The sequence below is a fragment of the Callithrix jacchus genome, chromosome 10, assembly GCF_049354715.1.
Source record: "Callithrix jacchus isolate 240 chromosome 10, calJac240_pri, whole genome shotgun sequence".
NCBI classification, from domain to species: Eukaryota; Metazoa; Chordata; class Mammalia; order Primates; family Cebidae; genus Callithrix; species Callithrix jacchus.
Genome location: NC_133511.1, coordinates 122,401,163 through 122,418,574, shown reverse-complemented (window position 1 = coordinate 122,418,574; position 17,412 = coordinate 122,401,163). Strand labels below are relative to the sequence as shown.

Below are 17,412 nucleotides of genomic sequence, written 5' to 3'. Positions count from 1 at the left end.
GCAGCGCGCAGGCGCCGGGACCACACGGGGGCACCAGGTTCCTCGCCCTCTGCGCAGGCGCCGCCCGGGCGCGCGCACGAGAGCGAGTACTGAAGAAAGCTCTACGCTTGTCTGCGGGGGCCGGGAAGGAAACGCGTGAGACCGCACGGGAGACCGATGCGCAGGCGAAACCGGAGACTGGCATGCGTCCCGGAGCTCGGTTGGAGGCGGGCCGCCTCTTCTATCTAGAAGAGGTGGGGCAGGGCGAGGTGGCTCACGCCTGTAATCCCAGCACTTTGGGAGGCCAAGGCCCGTGGATCGGTTGGGCTCAGGAGTTCGAGACCAGTCTGGCCAACATGGTGAAACCCTGCCTTTACTAAAAATAGAAAAATTAGCCGGGCATGATGTCAGGTGCCTGTAATCCCAGCTACTTGGGAGGCTGAGGGGGAGAATCCTTTGAACCCGGGAAGGCGGAGGTTGCAGTGAACTGGGATTGCACCATTGCACTCCTGCCTGGGCTACAGAGCGAGACCCCACCTTAAAAAAAAAAGAGCTGGAGGAGGCCCGTCGCGGTGGCTCCCAGCACTTTGGGTGGCGGAGGCCGGAGGATTGCTTTGAGCTCAGGAGTTTGAGACCAGCCTGGGAAACTTAGGGAGTCCTCGTCTCTACTAAAAATTAAAAAATTACCCGGGTGTGGTGGCATGTGCCTGTGGCCCCAGCTACTCAAGATGCTGAGGTGACCAGATCGCTTGAGCACAGGAGGGTAGAAGCTGAGTGAGCCGTAATCGCACCACTGCACTCCAGCCTGGGCGACAAAGCGAACCTTGTGTCAAAAAAAATAAACAAACAAAAACCCCAGCACAGTCGACCTTCACTATCACCTCTTTTCAGTCTTTCAAAGCAAATAGTACTCCCTGTCTCTGTTGCCTTGTTTCCAAGTCCCCCTTCCACCCAATTGGTTCCCACCTGTTCACTTGAACTAGCTCCTGTAACCCTGACCTCCCTTTCAGCAGATTTAGAGATGTCTTCTCTGTCCTCATGGGCCTGTCAACCCCATGACACTGTTGGCCACTCTGCTTTTCAAACTCTTCTGCAGATCTTTGAGACGCCACCCCCTCCCGGTTGTCCTACCCCACTGGCAGTTCCTTCCAGTCTCTTCCTCTGCTCAGCCTCTAACTGTCAGAATCCTCAGGGCTTGGTCTTTGGTACTTGTCATCTTTCCAATATATCTTATATCACCAATTCCAAGATGCACATAAATCTCCCCCTTCATTTTAATATTTCAGAAGCTGGACACATCTTACCATTGCTGTGTCTTAAAATCATACTTAGCAGGTGAGAGTTTTTGTCATTCCTAACCCTGTACGAGTATCAAAACATGCAGAATAGGTGTTAGCAGCTTGGAAGAAAAACCCAGAGAAGATGGTAGTAGATTTTTTTTTTGTGAGACACAGTCTTGCTCTGTTGCCCAGGCTGAAGTGCAGTGGTATGATCTCGGCTCACTGCAAACTCCACCTCCCGGGTTCAAGAGATTCTCCTGCCTCAGCTTCCCAAGTAGCTGGGATTACAGGCCTGTGCCACCATGTCTGGCTAAGTTTTGTATTTTTAGTAGAGATGGGGGTTTCACCATGTTGGCCAGGCTGGTCTTGAACTCCTGACCTCAGGTGATCTGCCTGCCTGAGCTTCCCATAGTGCTGGGATTGTAGGCATGGGCCCCCGTGCCTGACCTAAAATGTTTTTTTAAAAATTAGCTGGGTGACCGGGCACAGTGGCTCACGCCTGTAATTCCAACACTTTGGGAGGCCAAGGCAGGTGGATCACTTGAGGTCAGGGGTTGGACACCACCCTGGCCAACATAGTGAAACTTTGTATCTACTAAAAATACAAAAATTAGCTGGGCATGGTTACCGAGAACTAGCTCAGTTGGGGGACTCCCACCCAGGCGGCTGAAGGTATTCAGAGAGGCAGACACCCGGATAGCCAACAGAGTGGATCTGTCCTGGGGACCAACAGCCTGAGAGCCTGCGGGCCTTGCAGCTCTCCAGGACTGAAGGCCCTGAGCAGAGATTCATCCACGTAATTATTCACTCTTTGACAGGTGATTCTTACTAATGCACAGGTGTTCTACATATACACATAACTCCAGACTATACCAAGTAGGCAGCTGTTACCCGCCCACCACTAAGTACAAACTAAAAGGTATCCTCCACAAAGGAGCCATGGGGGCAGGATAAACTTAATGTTTCTTAACGTGGTGGCGCGTGCCTGTAATCCAAGCTACTCGGGAGGCTGAGGCAGGAGAATCGCTTGAACCCGGGAGGTGGAGGTTGCGGTGAGCCGAGATCATGCCACTTCATTCCAGCCTGGGCAACAAGAGCAAAACTCTATCTAAAAAAAAGAAAAACAATTAGCTTGGCATGGTAGTACACAACTGTAATCCCAGCTACTAGGGAGGCCGAGGTGGGAGGATCACTTGAGCCCAGCAGGTTGAGGCTACAGGGAGCCACTGGAGCCATGGCAGTGCACTCCAGCCTGGGCAACAGTGAGGCTCCGTTTCAAAAAATACCTATAGACTATCACCAAAGCTGAACATACGCATACTCTATGAGCCCTGGAAGTCCACGCCTGGATATATGCACAAGAAAGCTATACAAGAAGCTGAGTGCAGTGCCTCATGCCTTTAATCCCAGTGACTTGAGAGGGCGAGGTGGGAGAATCGCTTGAGCCCAGGGGTTCAAGACCAGCCCAGGCTGGAGGGCAGTAGTGTGATCCTGGCTCACTGCAACCTCCGCCTCCTGGGTTTAAGCGATTCTCCTGTATCAGCCTCCTGAGTAGCTGGGATCACAGGCACCCTCCACCTCACCCAGCTAATTTTTGTATTTTTAGTAGAGATGGGGTTTCACCATGTTGGCCCAGCTGGTCTCAAACTCCTGACTTAACTGATCTGCTGGCCTCAACCTCCCAAAGTGCTGGGATTACAGATGTGAGCTACTGCACTTGGCCCATAACAGCATTATTTGTAATAGTTCCAAATGCCCGTCAACAGTAATATGGACTAAACAGCAATGTAAGAACAAACCATTACCACAAAAATGACATGAATGAATCTCAGCCAGGTATGGTGGTTCGCGCCTGTAATCCCAACACTTTGGGAGGCCAGAACGGAAGGAATGCTCGAGACCAGCCTGGGCAACATAGTGGGACCTTGTCTATAAAAAAATCAAAAATTGGCTGGGCATGGTGGCATGTGCCTATAGTCCCAGAGAGGCTGAGGTGGGAGGAGTGCTTGAGCCAGGGAGATAGCGGTTGCAGTGAGCCAAGATTGTGCCACTAATCTTTTTTTATTTTTCGATTAGTCAGGATGTAGTGTGCACAGGAGGCTGAGGTGGGAGGATTACTTAAGCCTCGGAGGTTGAAGCTGCAATGAGCCATGATTGCACCACTGCACTTAGCCTGGATGACAGAGTGAGACCCTGTCCAAAAGAAAAAAAAAGTAAAAAAAAATAATTTTCAAAACTGTAATATTGTAGACAAAGCATTGTGGGGTCTGAAAAAAAGGAAAAAATTAATGTTGAACAAAGGAAGCCAAATCAAAAGGGGACATATTGTGTGATTCCATTGATGTAAAATTACACAGACACACTAATTTTTAGGGCTTGAAATGGCTACTGAGGTGCCAGTGATGTTCTTTTCCTTCATCTGGGTAGTGGTTACACAGATTTGTCTATTTTGTAAAAATTAATCAAGCTATAATTATTTTGCATGGTATGCCTGCATCAAAACATCTCGTGTACTCATAACTGTATGTATCTACTATGTACCCACAAAAATTAAAAAATTGAAAAAAATTAGTTAAGCTATACAATATCTATGCACTTTTCTTTATGTATCTTTCACTTAAAAGTTTGAATTTGGCCGGGTGTGGTGGCTCACGCCTGTAATCCCAGCACTTTGGGAGGTTAAGGCGGCAGATCACCAAGTCAGGAGATTGAGACTGTCCAGGCCAACATGGTGAAAACCCATCTCTACTAAAAATACAAAAATTTGCCAGGCATGGTGGCATGCACCTGTAATTCTAGTTACTCGAGAGGGTGAGGCAGGAGAGTCACTTGAACCAGGTTCAAGTTGGAGGTTGCAGTGAGCTGAGATCATGCCACTGCATTCTAGCCTGGTGACAACAAAGCGAGACTCCATCTAAAAAAAAAAAGTTTCAATTTAAAAATAGTAGTAATAATAAATGGGCCAGTTCCATATAATTGGAAAGGCAGCTTAGGAACCCAGCATCAATAGCTTTCAATTTTTTAGGATTTGTTTAAAAAATGTTACATCACCTGGCCAGGTGCAAGTGCTCCTGCCTGTAATCCCCGCATTTGAAATGCCTAGACAGGCAGAATGCATGAGGCCAGGAGTTTGAGAGCAGCCTGGCCAACGTGGTAAAACCCCAGTCTCTACAGAAAACACGAAAATTAGCTGGGTGTGGTGGTTGGGGCCTGTAATCCCAGCTACTTGTGAGGCTGAGGCATGAGAATCGCTTTAATCATGGAGGTGGAGGTTGCAGTGAGCCAAGATCATTTCATTGTATTCCACTGTACTTGCTCTGGGTGACAGAGCAAGACTCTGTCTCAAAAAAAAAAAGCAATGTTACATCACCAAACAACAGGTCCTCTACGTGCTCTGAACCAGAAACCAGCATATATAGTGTTTCTCTTACAGACAGGAATCACAGAGTAGGAACTGGGCATGAACTCCCTTGGAATCTCAACTAATGGCTATTTTGCAAAATATTTGTTTCCTGCTCCTGCAACTCTGGTCTCTGGCTGATTTAGAGCCTTTAGGACCCAAGGGAGTAACTCCTTACCAGGGCACCCAGTAACAGTTTCTCTAAATTATGATCTGAGATCATCAATAGACCATATTTTGTTCCACATGCCACTGGGCAAGAAAATAAGAAGAGGGTCCCACTGTTGGGGTGATCAATTCCACTGTAAAGGGGAAATAGGATTGCTATTAGCCTGGGCGGGGGCAGGGAGAAAACCCAGGGAATCCCCTGGGATGGCTCTTCTTAATATTATATTCAGGTAGGTAAGGGGAGATAGCTCCTGATTAGATATTTGATTCCAACCCTCCCTCTGAAGACAAACTACAAAAATATATATATATGTATTTATTATTATTATTATTATTATTATTATTATTATTTGAGAAGGAGTCTCATTTCTCTGTTGCCAGGCTGGAGTGCAGTGGTGTGACCTCAGCTCACTGCAACCTCCGCCTCCCGGGTTTCAGTGATTCTCCTGCATCAGCCTCCTGAGTAGCTGGGAGTACAAGTGTGTGCCACCACGCCAACACGCCAGGGTAATTTTTGTATTTCTGGTAGAGATGGGGTTTCTCCATGTTCATTAGGCTGGTCTCCAACTCCTAACCTCAGGTGATCTCCCTGTCTTGGCCTCCCAAAGTGTTGGGATTACAGGTGTGAGCCACCAAGCCTGGACAGCCAGTCAGTATATTTTTAATAGTTTTTTTTTTTTTTTTTTTTTTTTGAGATGGGAGTTTTGCTCTTTTGCCCAGGCTGGAGGGCAATGGCACGATCTCAGCTCGCTGCAACCTCTGCCTCCCAGATTCAAGAGATTCTCCTGCCTCAGCCTCCCGAGTAGCTGGAATTACAGGCACATGCCACCATGCCTGGCTAATTTTTGGATTATTAGTGGGGACAGGGTTTTCCCATGTTGGCCAAGCTGGTCTCCAACTCCTGACCTCAGGTGATCCACCCGCCTTGGCCTCCCAAAGTGCTGGGATTGGAGTGAGCCACTGTGCCTGGCCTTTAATAGATTGTAATTCTTCATTCGTTCATTCCCTCTGCTCCTGTATATAGGGTGCATTGGTGGGAATTTGCAATACAGTTCATAGGTTTCAAAATGTTGAGATGGCTGATAAGGGAATTGAGGGAGGAATGGACACCATCCAGAAACCCTGGACTTGGGAGCGGATAGGATAATTAACAAGACTTTCAGTTGTCTCCCTTTGGAGAGAGTGAATGTATTCTTGACGAAAGAGGAGTAGATTCATTATACTAGGTAGGCCAGATATATTGCTGTTGCTGTTTTTGAAGGCACAGAATAGGATATAGATGACAGCTGGGCGACTAAGACAGTATGCTGCAGGGACATTTGTCATTTTGTTGATTGTCCAACTACTTCTCTGCCTATTTTGGGCAGTTCCTTTGTAGGCGGTATTTGTGGGGCATGGTGTCTAGATAAGCCGAAATGGGAAGGTCCTTCTCTCTACCTTGGATACCTTGTTTTTTTTTGTCTTTTGTTTTTGAGATGGGGTCTCGCTCTTCTCACCCAGGCTGGAATGCGATGATGCGATGGTGGGATTGAAACTCACTGCAACCTCCATCTCTCGGGTTTAAGTGATTCTCCTGCCTCAGCCTCCTATTTGGGATTACAGGCACGGACCACCACACCTGACTAATTTTTGTATTTTTAGTAGAGATGGGGTTTCACCATGTTTGCCAGGCTGGTCTCGAACTTCTGACCTCAGGCGATCCATCTGCCTTGACCTCCCAAAGCGCTGGGATTACAGGTATGAGCCACTGCACCGGGCCAGCTACCTTATTTTAAGGAGTATTCTGAGTTGTTCATCCAGTGCTTCAGTTGGGCTACCTAGTTCCCTTTCTCCACCCCAACAGGGCAGCCCAGGCCCGGGTGGTTTCCCAGGCCCTTTGGCTGGTGCCTTCTGCAGGGTGAGTTGAGAGCACTGGGGACCCAGGACAAGAATGTCCTCCTTTCATAGCTACTCTGGTCTCAGCTCAGGTCCAGGGTGAGGTGCTGCCTTCCACTGAGTGAAGCTCTAAGGAAGTTGTCCTTTTTGCTTGTCTTCCCCTCCCCAGAGAGCAGGAGATAAGCCACCTAAGCACTGAGGGGCCCTGCAGGTAAGAAGGTGCTGGCCTTTCAGTTCCCCGACCCTCTGCCTTCACAAACGTTACCAGGGCCTGAAGCTGAACCACTGCAGGGACAGAGCATTGCAGTCAAGTATAGGCTGTGGGGTTCCACAGGCATGGGTTCAAATCCCAGTCCAGATAGTATGTCAAATCTCCAGTCTCTATATTATGGTAAAACATTTGGGTGAAAAACAAAAAGTTGGCTGGCCCGGTGGCACACGCCTGTAATCACAGCACTGTGGAGGCTGAGGTGGGCACATCACCTGAGGTCAGGAGTTCGAGACCAGCCTGGGCAACATGTTGAAACCCTGTCTCTACTAAAAATACAAAAAATTAGCCGGGCGTGGTAGCGAGTGCCTTTTATCCCAGCTACTGGGGAGGCTGAGGCAGGAGAATCGCTTGAACCTAGGAGGGAGAGGTTGCAGTGAGCTGAGATCACACATTGCACTTAGTCTGGGCAACAAGAGTGAAACTCTGTCACAGAAAGAAAGAAAGAGAGAAAGAGAGAGAGAAAGAAAGGAAAGAAAGAAGGAAAGAAAGAAAGAAAGAAAGAAAGAAAGAAAGAAAGAAAGAAAGAAGGAAAGAAAGAGTGAGTTTGGTGAGAATGTAAATTGGTATAGACACAATGGAAACAATATGGCAGTTCCTCAAAAAAGTAAAAATGTGATTCAGCCATTCCATTTCTGCGTATACCCAAAGGAAGGAAAGCAAGGTTTGAGCAGATATTTGCACACCCATGTTTATAGCAGCACTATTCAGCATAGCTAAAAGGCAGAAGCAACCCGAATCAATGGATACACAAAGTGTAGTATATCCATATATACAGTGGAATATTATTCAGCCTTAAAAAGGAAGGCCATTGGGACATATGCTACAACATAGATGAACCTTGGGGACATGAGGCTAAGCAATGAGGTACTTAGAGTAGTCAAATTTATAGAAACAGAAAGTAGCATGGTGGTCGCAGGGCCTGGGGCGGGGAGAGTGGGAGTTAATGTTTGACAGAGACACAGCTTCAGTTTGGGAAGGTGAAACCATCCTGGAGATGGGTGGTGGTGACTGTTGCAAAATGACATAAATGTAGTTAACACCACTGAAATGTGTATGCAAAATGGTAAACTGTATGTTTTATACATACAGATATGTATCCACAATAAAAATATGTGGGCTGAGTGCAGTGGCTCATACCTGTAATTCCAGCATCTTGGGAGGCTGAGGCAGGACGATCACTTGAGCCCAGGAGTTTGAGAACAGCCAGGGCAATATAGCAAAACCTCATCTCTACAAAAAATAAAAAATAAGGCCGGACACCATGGCTCACATCCATAATCCCAGCACTCTGGGAAGCCAAGGTGGGCAGATCACCTTATGTCAGGAGTTCGAGACCAGCCTGGCCAACATGGTGAAACCCTGTTTCTACTAAAAATACAAAAATTAGCCAGGCATGGTGGGAGGCACCTGTAATCCCAGCTACTCAGGAGGCTGAGGTGGGAGAATCGCTTGAACCCAGGAGACAGAGGTTGCCGTGGCAGATGGTGCCATTGCACTCCAGCCTGGGCGACAGAGTGAGACTCCACTTCAAAATGAATAAATAAAATAAAGTGTCCAGAAATAAGAAAAAATATATACACATATACATACCCAGTGTGTAATGTTTGTGAAAGGCTGGGGGAGTGGTGGGTGTCTGGGATTCCAGGGTCATACAGGTGGAAAAGAACCGGCTGAGGGCAGAAGGGGACTGCCCAGGCTCCACCTTAGCCCACTCCCTTCCTCTCTGTCCCCACCATCCTCACCTGGGTCTAGTCCTCCTGCTCATGCCTGCCATGGCCACCTCCATCCCCCACCTGGCCTGGGTGGCGTCCTTCCTCCGGTCTGGATCCGACCACCTGTCTCTCCTGCTCTCGAGTCCTTCAGCAGCGCCCCATTGCCTCAGCATCAGCCTGGCCAGCAAAACTGTTTCCCGCTGACGCCAGCCTGCGCTCCAGCTTCACAGTCACGCCCTTCCTGAGCTTTGGTTCCTTCCTTCATCACACATTGAAACCATTTGCAATATGGTGCAAATGGTTTCCTGGTGGGTGCGGTGGCTCATGCCTGTAATACCAGCACTTTGGGAGGCAGAGGTGGGTGGATCACCTGAGGTCAGGAGTTCAAAACCAGCCTGGCCAACAAGGAGAAACCCCATGTCTACTAAAAATTAGCCAGGCGTGATGGCACACACCTGTAATCCTAACTACTTGGGAGGCTGAGTCAAGAGAGTCACTTGAACCTGGAGGGTGAAGGGTGCAGCAAGCTGAGATTGCGCCATCGCACTCCAGCCCAGGTAACAGAGTGAGGCTCTGTCTCTCAAAAAAAAAAAAAAAAAAAAAAGAAAAACAAAAAACCTTTCCTGGGGCAAGTAGTAAATGTTAACCCTAATTTTCGCTAATAACCCTGCAAGGTAGCTGTCAGTGGCTCCATCCCGGAGATGGAAAACCTGAGTCTCAGGCTAGGTGGCACTCAGAGGTTCAAACGCCTGTGCTATGCGGTGCTGCTCTGTCTTCACTCTGGTGTCTCAGTGCCTGTTAGATATGAGTTATCTGCCTGGTAGCTCCAATTTGGCTCAGAATCACATCTGATCACACTAAGGTGCCCCGACACCACCTGCACTCCCTGCCCGGGAATTCCTGATCAGCCTTTACCGCTGCTGGAAATCATCTCTTATTTGTTTAGAAATTTAAAATCCCCCTTCCAACTAGAATTTACACTCCAAGAGGGCAGGGATGACATCTGCTTGTATCCCCAGCACCTGGTGCCAGGCCTTGTGTCCTGGAGATGCTCAGTAAACAGCCATGGATGGGATAAGTCTTGAAGTCGCACTGCCAGACCCTCCCAGCTCCAAGCCATCCCTCCCGAATGCTCCCTCGATGCTCCGAAGCTGGAGAAGCTGTTGGTCCCTTGCACACTTTGTGGTTACTCTTTTATTCTTGGGTCTCCCCCAACAGGCCCCAATTGACTAGGCAGGGATTGGCCCCAGGCTTGGCACAGTGCTGAGCCTACCCAAGTACTTGGCCACCTCTTGCCAAACATCTGAATCAACATTGAAATTTTCACAGTGACGCTTGCTTTGCTCCTGTTGCATTCCCACAACAGGCTCAGTGTCAGTACAACCTTCCTGAGGGCAGGCCCTGCCCTCCACAAAACCCTCTGGGGCTGGGTTCTTCCCCAGGCGAGCCCACAGCTCTGGGAGACTGCCTGCCTCCAGGATGAAACCTGGGGCAAGGGGACAGGGAGCTCCGCCACCAGCAGCAGCATGTTTTATTGCAGCCAGAATCCCCAGTCACGTGGGGAAGGGATGTAGCTGGGGATGAGGCAGGATGCATCTGGTCCCTGACATGACACTCCCCATCCAGGATGAAAAGCCAAAGGCCCAGAACAGCCAGGCCAGTGCCCAAGCCCTGTGACCAGCTGTACCCTGCCTCTTCCTGTCCCCCAGTCAGGGCAACCAACGGGACTGAGGCAGAAGGGATGTGAAAACGGGGGTCGGTTTCAGCAGAGCTTTCATCCAGGGGACCTGAGGGAAGAAGGAGCATGGGGTGGGGTCAGGTGCCCCAAGATGTTCAGGATCCCCTGGGCTGACTTCAGCACGTGTCCATGTGGTTGTTAGAGGAAAGTGATGAGGCATGCCCCGCCCATTCGGAGAGGGAGGGAGAATGGAAAACGTGGCTCAGAAGTAGAATCACTGGCCAGCGACCACACAGGTGGGACCTTGGGACTCGGATTCTGCCTCCCAGGCCGTGTGTCTACACCCTGCCTCCTGGTGACACCCCCACCTGGGCACCCAGCCTGGTCTGCCTCGGGTCCTATGTGGGGATCTGCATGCTGTCCAGGTCCTGATCCATGATCTGCAGGACATCATCCAGGATGGAAGGGCCCAGGTCCACATGCAGGGACAGTAGGGAGCTGGCATGCGACAGGAAGGGCTCCTCGGCCCCTGACTCTGGGGTCAGCCCGCTGTGGGGGGAGCCAGTCTCTGGAATCCTCCAGATGTCCACGTTCCCTGCCTCCGGTGGGGAAGGCTGAGGGGTCTCCAGGTGCAGGCGAGGGGGCTTGGGTGGAGCCTGGGCTGCGGGCAGGGTGAGAGCCTGGGGTCCACCAATGATCGGGAGAGAGATGGCATTCTTGAGCAGAGGGGATGAGCCATCTGGGAGCTCCTGCCCACACAGGGTGGCGGTGCGGGTGAACTGGAAGGGGAGGTCAAAGGTGCCCTCTTCATCAGGCCCTTCCACCACGGTCCCTGGCAGCAGGTGGAATTTGCCCTGCAGGAAGGAGATGTCACCAAACATGTCGCTGCCGCCGCCACTGCCAATGTGAATGGTGTGGCGGAAGTCCCCCAGCGGCGGGCTGATCATGTCTGAGGACAGCAGGTCCCGAAGCTTCTCCTTCTTGCCCTTGCGACTGCCACGCTTCAGATAGATGGGTACCTTGGTGGACATGGTGAGCTCACCACTCAGGCCTGGCTGTCAGGTGACGGCCGCCTGTGGAGACCACGCCTCCTCTCAAATCCTCAGCAAGAGGAAACACTCGTTCTAGGGCGTCGTTTGCAGATGCCCAGAACTCGCCAAAGGGCTCCAGGCTACAGTGTGGGGCAGGACCGTAGTTGGCCCAAGGAATTAAACAGGATTAGAGATCAATGAAGTCAGAGGGCTGAGATAACAAAAAGCAGGTTCTTCCCAGAGGAATGAAAACCCTTCTGAAAAACTGAAGGCGGAAAGGTAGGAACTCTGCAGGCAGCAAAGCACTTGGAGAGTTGTCACCGAGAGTTGCTGGTCCTGGTCTGGGGCTGAGGAGCTGAAACACAAAGGGTGCACACCTGTCAGAAACAGCAGGACCAAAGTCAGATGCAACCGTCTTTTTTATTTTTGAGATGGAATCTCACTCTGTCATCCAGGCAGGAGTGCAATGGCATGATCTCAGCTCACTGCAACCTCCAACCTTTGGGTTCAAGCGATTCTCCGGCCCCAGTCTCCCGAGTAGCTGGGATTACAGCTAATTTTTGCATTTTTAGTAGAGATGGGGTTTCATCATCTTGGCCAGTCTGGTCTTGAACTTCTGACCTCATGATCCACCTGCCTCTTTCACCATGTTGGTCAGGCTAGTCTTGAACTCCCCACCTCAGGTGATCCGCCTGCCTCAGCCTCCCAAAGTGCTAGGATGACAGGTGCCTGCCACGGCCCCCAACTAATTTGTATATTTTTAGTATAGATGGGGTTTCACTATGTTGGCCAGGCTGGTCTTGGACTCCTGACCTCGAGTGGTCCCCCTGCCTTGGCCTCTCAAAGTGCTGGATCACAGGTGTGAGCCACCTTGCCTACCTGGAAGCATCCGTCTTGTTTCTGGGCCTTTTGCGGTAGCTATGGGAGCCCAAGGGGGGCAGTCCCCTTGCAGGGAGTTGTGCTGGGAGAAGCATGTCTTCATTCTAAGACCCATTGCATCTTAGAGACTGACCACCAGGGCCAAGCCCCTCCCCTTACAGGTGGGAAACTGAGGCCTGGGAACCTGAATGACAGGTCCAAAGTCACACAGAGAGTCCTGCTCTAGTCTCTTGCCCTGGGTTCCCAACAAGGTAGGTCCTCATCATCCTTGTCCAGGCACTCACGCCATACCGGCCACCTCCACTGCATATCACCTGTGCCCCACGATGTAAGTGCCAGATTGTGGGGGGCCTCCCAAATGGCCTTGACTCCCGACTTGACCAAGGACACAGAGGTTTGTGACCACTGTCTCTCCCACCCAGGCCTGGTGGGGGCCTGGAGTGCAGAGGGCATTTGGCCAGGGCTGCTGCGTGGCTGGCACTTCCCATTCGGCCCAATCATGTCCCACCTGGAGGCAAGTCGCCTTTCTCCTCTCCCTGTTAAGGGTTCCTTATGGGCAGGGGCTGAGTCTAGGATAGTTTCTGGCTCTCCTCCCTGCCCTAACACCTCAAGAGAAGGTGGACTGCGGAGTATGTATATTTTTGAGGTGGGGGGGCTCTGCTCTGTACCTGGCGTTTTTCTGACTCTTTGTGCAGATACATCTCAATCAATCAACACAACCAATTATCAACCCCATTTAAAAATTAGAGGTGTCGCCGGGAGTGGTGCCTCATGCCTGTAATCCCAGGACTCTGGGAGGCCGAGGTAGGTGGATCACCTGAGGTCAGGAGTTTGAGACCAGCCTGACCAACATGGTGAAATGCCATCTCAACTAAAAATACAAAATTAGCTGGGTGTGGTGGTGCATGCCTGTAACCCAGCTACTTGGGAGGCTGAGGCAGGAGAATCGCTTGAACCCGGGAGGTGGAGGTTGCAGTGAGTCGAGATTGTGCCACTGAACTTCAGCCTGGGCAACAAGATCGAAACTCTATCTCAAAAAAAAATTAAATAAATAAACAAAAAATAAAAATTAGAGGGGTCAAAAATTGAACCTGAGGTGACTCAGGGGTGAAAAATTCCGGAGGATTCCCACAAGGCATCACAGAGAGAACCAAAATGCAAAAATATCATATAGACATGTCACTGATTAAAAGCATTGACAACCTGCCTCCCCCCGCACCACGTATGTGTGTTATATACCTGCATGTGTACAGGTTTATGTAGAATTCTATCCTATATAAACACAGAGGCTGGGTGCAGTGGCTCATGTCTGTAATCCCAGCACATTGGGAGGCTGAGGCAGGCAGATCATCTGAGATCAGGAGTCCAAGACCAGCCTGGCTAATATGGTGAGACCCGTCTCTACTAAAAATACAAAAATCAGCCAGGTGTGGTGGCACATGTCTGTAATCCTAGCTACTCTGGAGGCTGAGGCAGAAGAATCACTTGAACCCAGGAGGCAGAAGTTGTGGTGAGCTGAGATCACACCACTGCACTGTAGCCTGGACAACAGAGCGGGAGTCCGTCTCAAAAAAAGAAAACAAACAACAACAACAAAAAAAAACAGAGAAAAATCTAGAAGGCCAGTCCTAGGCTGTCATATGGGCTACCTTGACTAGGGTACAGAGTAGGGATGGGGTGTGGGGTCAGTGATATGGGAGGAAAGGGGTCATCAATAAAAATAACCTATAATATTTGGGTCCCATGACTATGACATGATAAATGTGTGTACTGTATATAAATATGAAAAGATGGTCATCCAAATGTTAACAGTGGTTATCTCAAAGTGATAGAATTTCAGGTTGACTTTTCCTTTCTTTCTTTCTTTTTTTTTTTTTTTTTGAGATGGAGTTTACTCTGTCACCCAGGATGGAGTGCAGTGAGTGGCACGATCTCAGCTCACTGCAACCTCCGCCTCCTGGATTCAAGTGATTCTCCTGTTTCAGCCTCTCGAGTAGCTGGGATTACAGGCATACACTGCCATGCTGGCTAATTTTTGTATTTTTAGTAGAGACAGGGTTTCACCATGTTGGCCTGGCTGGTCTCAAGCTCCTGACCTCATGATCCGCCCGCCTTGACCTCCCAAAGTGCTGGGACGACAGGCGTGAGCCACCGCGCCCGGCCCTACTCTTCCTTTCTTGTTCAAACCTCTATGAATTCTAATAAGCAATGTATTATTTATATGCACATATTTATGTAGTCAGAAAAAAATAAGCTATTTTTAACGTGGAAAAATAAATAGCTATGAAGGGGTGTCATACTGATTTAGCAGAGGAAAGAAATAAAGCCAGCACTCCCTCTGCTTGAGGGTGGGGGATGCATGCGGGGCCTGATTGGTCCAGTACACATGAGCCCAGATGTAGACTCAGCATAAAAGGCAAAGAGAGAAACTCGTCCAAGGTCACCCCGTGAGTAAGGGCAGGGTGGGAATTCAAGCCAGATGAGCCCACCCTCCTGTACTATCTGCTCCCCAGGCCCGGCCAGGGACTCACCAAAGGTGGCTCTTGCCAATTCTCTGCCTCACTTTTCATTCTGGGCAGGATGAAGGTGGGGGTGAGGCAGCTGGGAGGAGGGAGCAGGAAAAACGAAGGAGGATGCAGGAGAAGCAGCGTCCAACTGCCCCCCACCCCCCACCCGCCGAGGCGCTTGCTCAGGAAACCCCACCCCAGGACCGGACACCCGGGTCAGTGGTTCTGAGCCAGAGGCCGGACATCTTGCCCCTCCCAGAGCACCTGGAGCTTAACAGGAAACAAAGGAATGACTCTCCACTGCTGGAAATCCAGCGCAGTTTTCGAAGAGCTGGGGGGAGGCTGGGGAGGCATGGGCACCCTGAGGTCTTGGAATCCCGTCACACATTCATCCTGTGTCAACCTTGCCACGCCTGGGGGCCATGCTGACAAACAGGCAATTTGTCGCTTGTCAGGAGAGAAGTCCTGGGGGGCTTGTCTTCCTTTTCACTCACGGAGAGTGAGGCTGACTGGTGGGATGTGCCGAGAGCCTGGGCCGGACCCTTCCCGCACCCCCAACCGGAGCACACAGGATCGCCAAGACAGCCCGAGTGTTTCCACAACAGACTGGGCGTCCCTGACAGCTGTCTCACTCAGAGCCAGATGTACCCGCCCAATTCCAGATGTGGGGAGAACCGAGGGTGGGGCCAGCATTAGTGGCCCAGGGGAGAGCTGGGAATTACAACCCTCACGCCCCAAGAATTCGGATTTGGCAGTCGCAAGATCCTAGGATCCAGCCTGCCACACACAGTTTCCCATTTTAATGCTCCCAGCCATAGCATGGTGAGGTCCTTACTGCCCTTGACAGAGGTCGAAGGTGGTCCTCAGAGATGTTAAGGGACATTTTGAGGTCATCCAGCTAGGAAGTGGAAGAGTGGGTACCCAGCCTGGTCCATGTGGCTCCCATGCGGTGGGCCACGCCTACCTACATAATATGGTTGGGGAGCGAGAGAGAAACAGGCTCAAAGCTAGGCTGGGAAGAGTGGGTCCCGAGGCCTCCTCCATCTACATCCTGACCTTTGGCTGCCCCCCTCTGCCCAATTTTCTTGTGTCCAGAGATATGAGAATGAACTCTCCATCAGGACAGGACTGTGCGGGGCTGGGAGGGGCGCTCTCTGCAGCAATGGAGGAGCAGATGGGAGCATCCTAGCTCTCTGGGATTGCCCTGGACAGGAGCCCTGGGTCTTCCTGTGAGAAAATGACTTCCAGTAGGCAGGCCTCCTCCTGTCATGAGGAATATTAGGCCACCTCACACCCCTTCCTCCCCCAAATCAGGAGACTGTTCTTAAATCCAGCTCCACCTGGGACTTCCTCTGTAACCTTCGGCAAGATTCCTCTCTTCTCTGGGTCTCACCTTTCCCATCTATAAAACGGGCTGACAATGAAGCCACCACTAGAGGGCTACTGCAGACCCCACATCAATACTGAAAGTGATAGCGCCAATGTATACAATAGCGGAGTTCAGGGTGGCACTGTCGGCTGCACCATTCATTCAGCAAATGTCTACACAGCCTGCCCTCCTCAAGCACTTCAGTTCTCCGGGGCCAGGGCTTTGAACAATATAAAAAACGAACGGCTCATTGCCCCAGGCATCCGACTCCTCCCGTCCTTCCAGACCTCGCGGGTGCAGAGACCCGTAGGGTCTCCGGGATTCCCGTGCGGAGAGGCGCTCGGCTCCGCGGCCGCCAGGTGGCGCGCGTGCTCCCTCGATCGCCCAGTGTCCGGGAGGACTCCGCGAGCGCATCGGGGTCTCCAGCGCCCCTCCCCCCGGGCCCCAGGCAGGCGCTCCCCAAGGAGCTACGCGTTTGAGTACCAGATGTGGATTATCTGCGAGATCTTTTTGCTTCGGGGTTTCTGGTCCCACAATCAAGGAAAAAGGGGGCGATTAGGGACCCAGCCCTAATCTCCGCTGGGAGGAGCCTCCCCTGTGCTTTCCGGCCTGGGCGATGTCCGAGTGTCCGCTCGGCGCAGGGCCAAAGCTCGGGCGTGCGGGCCCCCGCCCCTCCCACGGTCCGGCTCCTTAGCCCTGGCTCGGGTTCCGGCGCCGACCCCTCCCCGCCCCTACCCGGGCGCAGCCCAGCCCAGCCGGGATCCGTTTCAGGACACTCAAGACCGCAGCTAAAGATAGGAGGACACCTCACCATCGGCTAAAAATACGGTCCCCAGCCCTGGTGGGTACGCTGGGCGGCTGGGCACCCCTGGGTCCCGGAAGGGGGGCGGGGGCCCAGGCACAGAATGAAGGGCAGAACGGGGAATCCGGGGTCGGGATGCGCGGTCCCCCACGGTCCGGGCGAAGCTGCGGGCACCCAGAGGCGGGCGGGAAACCCCACGAAGCCCTAGGCGCCAGCGAAAGGACCTGCGTGAGGCGAGACTCGGGGCCAGGACGCGAGCTGGGTCGGGGCGCAGCAGAGATGGGCTTCTCCAGGGGCCTCAGCGGAGCTTCGGAAATACCAGCCCGAACTCACCGTGAGGCGCGCAGACGGCGGACCGGCGGGCGGCAAGGGCTCAGGAGCTGGACAGCGCGGCTCTGCACCCGACCGGGTGGTGAACTTACAGCTCGCACCGCGGACCCCCGTAGCCCCGCCCCGGCCCG

At 51.6% G+C, this 17,412-nt stretch overlaps 1 protein-coding gene across 1 annotated transcript; it reads right to left on the bottom strand.

The window, feature by feature from the left end:
- Positions 1-9,864: 9,864 nt before the first annotated feature.
- CDC42EP2 (CDC42 effector protein 2) lies at positions 9,865-17,373 on the bottom strand. Its single transcript, XM_009008464.5, has 2 exons — positions 17,285-17,373; positions 9,865-11,749 (listed from the first exon to the last, which is right to left on the bottom strand). Exon 2 carries the CDS (start codon positions 11,392-11,394, stop codon positions 10,762-10,764), a length of 633 nt encoding a protein of 210 aa, XP_009006712.1. The 5' UTR covers positions 11,395-11,749; positions 17,285-17,373; the 3' UTR covers positions 9,865-10,761.
- Positions 17,374-17,412: the final 39 nt, after the last annotated feature.

Bases quoted from the DNA above. Each gene is read 5' to 3' on its own strand.
- CDC42EP2 (XM_009008464.5), bottom strand. From the start codon at position 11,394: ATGTCCACCAAGGTACCCATCTATCTGAAGCGTGGCAGTCGCAAGGGC.